General features: G+C 36.2%; 1 protein-coding gene across 1 annotated transcript; it reads left to right on the top strand.

Moving 5' to 3' along the window:
* Positions 1 to 1,493: 1,493 nt before the first annotated feature.
* gsc (goosecoid) lies at positions 1,494 to 4,440 on the top strand. Its single transcript, XM_023807759.2, has 3 exons — positions 1,494 to 2,637; positions 2,924 to 3,183; positions 3,718 to 4,440. The coding sequence occupies exons 1-3, from the start codon at positions 2,322 to 2,324 to the stop codon at positions 3,865 to 3,867; spliced, it is 726 nt and encodes a 241-aa protein (XP_023663527.1). The 5' UTR covers positions 1,494 to 2,321; the 3' UTR covers positions 3,868 to 4,440.
* Positions 4,441 to 4,989: the final 549 nt, after the last annotated feature.

Genomic DNA, 4,989 nt, shown 5'->3' with positions numbered 1-4,989 from the left:
CAGCATCCAAAAGTGAAATGTTTATATTTTAAAATACTAGAGGCCACTTTCTGTCAAACTCACGCATGAAGTTAAGCAGTGCATGCAAATTTAATTAAACGATACGATTTTCAAAAGAGTCCAGGCGGCCGTTTTATCTTTTGTCAATTTTATCCTTTATTGGAAAGAAATAATTCAAGCTTTACAACTCATACTTATTTTACACTTCAATGATGTGTCTTCGTTAATAGTGTCACATATAAAACAACAGCAAAGCGTATGTCCAAGGAGTTTCCTAGAGAATCATCCGATCATCTGAAGAACTGGGAAACTTTAAAGGCAGATCTAAAGGAATTTCCGTTGAAAATGATAATAGCGACTAAACTTCCTTTTCATCTTCCGTGTAAAGTTTCTCTTGGGTGGAATGTAGTCATGTAATAGGCCTATTCTCAATAACGAATGAAATACAGTTTAACAAAAGGCATGACAGTGACCAAATTCATCAAATTATAATAAAGCGTCACGCGCTTCTTTTACCTGCATTTAAAAAACACCTATTTCCCAAAAGTCAAACAGAATGATCATATTAATTTTATGTTCAATTATTTATAAATTTCAGTTCAAAGACAATTTGTAATAGGCTTACTAAAATCTTGGACAGAGTATTTGGTAAATATTTTCTAATCAATTTTAATTAATTTATGCACAGTCGTCACAGTGTAACTTAAAAACTATATATGTTTCTCGGTAATGACTGTTTGAACTCGTCGGAACCCAGTTCGTGATAATTCGAATACAGCGAGATATAAAGGATGTTAACAAATAAACGCAACAAATTCCACATCAAAACGGGCAAATATAAAATTATAATGTAAATTTTAAATACAAACAATGAAACAAAAAATTGCATACACGCACCTAAACGTGATTAAATCATTTCTTTTAAATACGGAGTTCCAGGCTTACAGAAAAATTCTATATAAAGATGTGGTATTAAAACGAATCTCATTATGAACTTAAATTGAACGTGTTCAGGCTAAATTTTCCTATTCTACTGTTAGTAAATTGCATTTGATCAGTCAATAAATTGAAATACGTATTTAGCTGCACCGGGAACAGGAGTGTTAATGACTGTTATCTTATCAGAACTAGAATAGTTTGTTTCTTGAGCACAGCCATTAATGCAGGTGTTTAATGTTAATGCGTGCAATTTCCTACCCACTGTGACAGCGATGCCGATGGAGTAAATACTCTAATCTCCTCATGTTCACCTCCCATGGATAGTGTGTGTCAGACCGACAGTTCTGCAAATAACATGCTTCCAACAATAGAATAAGGAAGAATTCGTTAACTAGGTACACACACTAGACACGCCGAATACCGCTGCTTCAGCGCCCAGCGTTTAAAATATAATTATCTATATATATATATATATATATATATATATATATACACACACATATATACATACATACACACATACACATACACACACTCACACACACACACACACACACACACACACATATATATATATATAAATTTCTTGTGTATTAATGCAAATATTCACGTATATTTCAGAAAGAACGCACGTGTATAATTATTTTTCTAGCCTTCATAATAGACCTGCTGTCTCCGGACCAGTGTAATAGCATTTGATTCTGTTCTCTTCGGTTAATTGGTCTATGACTGAATATATCTGAAGGTGGTTCTGACAACAGTGGCCGGCATTTCCTCCCCAAACCTACTTTAGCATAGATCTTGCAAACATTTATGTTGAAATTCGGATTTAATATTATGTCCAGCATACATCCCCGTGTTTTTTTTCCCGTCTCCTCTGTTGTACAGTGGTCTCCTGCACAGAGCAAATAACATTTGTAAGGATGAGTTAATGGGAAACTTGTCAGGAAATCCCTGTGTGGACAATAGAATTAATCCGATTGACCTGCACAATCAGCTCTTTCGACTGACATTCTCAATTGAGTTTGGTGATTTATTTAAAGAGTCTGCTAATTGCAAGGAACTTAACTTAATTAATTCACAATTCACATATGCGCGCTTTTCACACCATCTCGCGCTAACCCCCGCAAGAGCCAATATGGTTTAGGTTGTCATCTGCAGTTCTGGCGGATGACGTCAGCCGGGTATAAAGCAGTGGAGAACTTGGGATGGACCACAAAAACAAGTGACTGTAGCGATTGATTGTACTGGAAATCGGATCAGCGAACGGGGTCGGTAAATTAATAGTTTTCTTGAAGACCATCGACCCCAGAGCAGACTTTGTTTTACACCGAGCTAACAACCGAAGTACTAACCTATTTGTGTCTTCGTATTTGTGTGTGATGCCTGCTGGCATGTTCAGCATCGACAGTATTCTGGCTGGGAGACCCAGTTGCAAGGAATCCGTAGTCCTGCATCGGAGTACTCCGGTCGTGTTTTCCAGTCTGGCTGACTCTATGTACACGGCTGCTGACTTTAACGGACTCTATTCGCATTCTTCGGGAAGCTCACCTGCAAACATTCAGCCACTTGGCGGAACGAGGATTGGGTACAACAACTATTACTACGGGCAGCTTCATGTACAGGGGCCCGGCGGCCCAGCCTGCTGCGGTGCGGTATCAGCCATCGGTTCACAGCAGTGTCCATGCATTCCAACAGGTAGGCTTTCAACTTCTTTTTTATCGCATGTCTGACGAAATCCTAAGTATTTTGCCAAGGTCAGTTGTTCTATTATTTGCGTTTGTTAAACCGACTATTAAGTTCGCGTTTTAATTTTAAAGACGTACGATAATCGCCGTCGAACGCCTCGTTTGCCTGTTAATGCTCGAAAAACTTTTCCGTCAACTTTCTAATGCACTTATGGAATTTAATGATTGCTTCGTCTATAAATGCTTTTATTGTAATATTCGATGCCACTGCTAATATTCGTTCGTTTTTTGTGCAGGTTATGAAAGTGCCGGCTCGATGCTTCTCTCACCCCTACCTCACCAGATGATGTCCTACATGAATATGGGTACCCTGTCAAGGACTGAGCTCCAGTTATTGAACCAGTTGCACTGTCGTCGGAAGAGGAGACACCGGACGATCTTCACCGATGAACAACTGGAAGCCTTGGAGAACCTTTTCCAGGAAACCAAATACCCAGATGTTGGCACAAGAGAACAGCTGGCGAGGAGAGTGCACCTTCGTGAAGAGAAAGTGGAGGTGAACATCTTAACTGTTTTCAGGATGATTATTACATACTTTGTTTCTTAGCGATCTAATAAGACCGGTGTTAAAATCCGCAAAACCGCAAATTGTCACCGACTCATACAAGTCACGACCAATAGAAAATGCCATTAAAAGTCCTGGGTGATATATAGTAACAGGCTGTTTTGCTAAATGCGCTACGTCGTTCTTATTTTTTCGACTACTGTGTGCGCATTCAGATAAAAAATCTGCATGATAAGCAACTGTGACTCTCCACTACAGGCCTAATGTTTCCCATATGCGACAATTTCTTCCATTTAGTTTTAAACTTCGGGAAAAGTGATTTTTTTTTAACTTTACATTTTGAACCCAACTCCACGTATACGCATTTATGTAATGGTTATTATTAAAATTATTTCTGATAATACTAAAAACAGGCAAGACACTTTGTGCCTATTACAATACTTTATAAAAAGACTTTAGCGGATCAGTGTTCTTACAGAAATCTAATGCAGACATGTTAAACGATATACTTTTAATTTTGCTTAGGTGTGGTTCAAAAACAGAAGGGCAAAATGGAGAAGACAGAAAAGATCATCATCGGAAGAGTCAGAAAATTTGCAAAAATGCCACAAATCATCTAAAACAGCAGGAGGGAAAAAAGATGAAGGAAAAAGTGACGTGGATTCAGATAGCTGATATTTAAATAAATCCAACAGAAAATGCGGAAGATGTGGATACGTAGTTCATGCACATTAATAGAGATACATTTTGTAGATATTGTAAATGGTTAAATACTGTGTGGAAGTACGTACTAAAATTCGTTGCGATGATGTTGCACAGATGTATAGTAAATATTACTTTTATTATTGATATTTATGTTTAATTTAAGAAAACTGTAATGCAGGAACACTCACACAAGCATCTTTATTACTGATGTGTGCATAGTTTTGAGTCTGACGTCTTTCCTCGATTAATAAATATTACATGCCATAATTGATGTATTTTTGTACGCTCAGCGCAGACTGTACAGATTCATGGAAAAAAAACGAATACGCATGCATTTCCATTTACATGGTATTTAAAGTGAAGAGAATATTGACTGGGATATTTATTTTACTTTTTATTTTTTAAAATAAGCAAGTCAAGTATGCATTCTTTAATTTCGGTCCTGGATGTAATTCGTTTTTAACTTTATATTGTAAAACCTTATTTTTCGTTAAGAATGACTAACGGAACAGTTCCACTCATTAAATGAACGATAAACGATAACGTATTTGTGTTTTATTTCATTTAAAACAATGTGTATTTTTCACCCTTTCAGTTATTAATTATAATTATACTTTTTAAGTATAGGCCACATTAAATTGCTTAAAATGCCTTGATATCATGACAGCCCCCAAATTTCGAACCTATAGGCTACTACATATTTACTTTTAAATGAATAATATTAGTAATATTTGTGCGAGAAATTATGTTTTGAAAGCGAAGCAGGTTTTATTACAAAATAAAACACTGACAACTAAAGAGAGTATTAAACATTTGAGTAAGAGTATTCACTTTTAAATTCACTCTTAAAATGAAATTAGGGTTCAGATACCTGAAATATACGCCATAGTATCATTAACAATGTCATGAATTTATAAACATGTTTATACCGAAAAATGAGGACCTCTCTCCATAATTACCTACGTGATTCCGCGTGACAACTGTGTTTCGGAATAAAATAATGGGCACCAAATAATCAAAATTATACCTGAAATGGTCTCTTTGATACCTACTGTACAATAATACATTAATCTTAAAATAGGCTATGTCGCA

This window comes from Paramormyrops kingsleyae, chromosome 19 (genome assembly GCF_048594095.1).
Source record: "Paramormyrops kingsleyae isolate MSU_618 chromosome 19, PKINGS_0.4, whole genome shotgun sequence".
Classification (NCBI taxonomy): Eukaryota; Metazoa; Chordata; class Actinopteri; order Osteoglossiformes; family Mormyridae; genus Paramormyrops; species Paramormyrops kingsleyae.
This window is presented reverse-complemented; position numbering and strand designations above follow the sequence as displayed.

What these genes read in the sequence shown, in the direction of transcription:
- gsc (XM_023807759.2), top strand. Translation starts at nt 2,322, where the DNA reads ATGCCTGCTGGCATGTTCAGCATCGACAGTATTCTGGCTGGGAGACCC. An exon ending in GTGTCCATGCATTCCAACAG is followed by an intron (nt 2,638 to 2,923) that starts GTAGGCTTTCAA and finishes TTTTTTGTGCAG; the next exon opens with GTTATGAAAGTGCCGGCTCG. An exon ending in TTCGTGAAGAGAAAGTGGAG is followed by an intron (nt 3,184 to 3,717) that starts GTGAACATCTTA and finishes AATTTTGCTTAG; the next exon opens with GTGTGGTTCAAAAACAGAAG.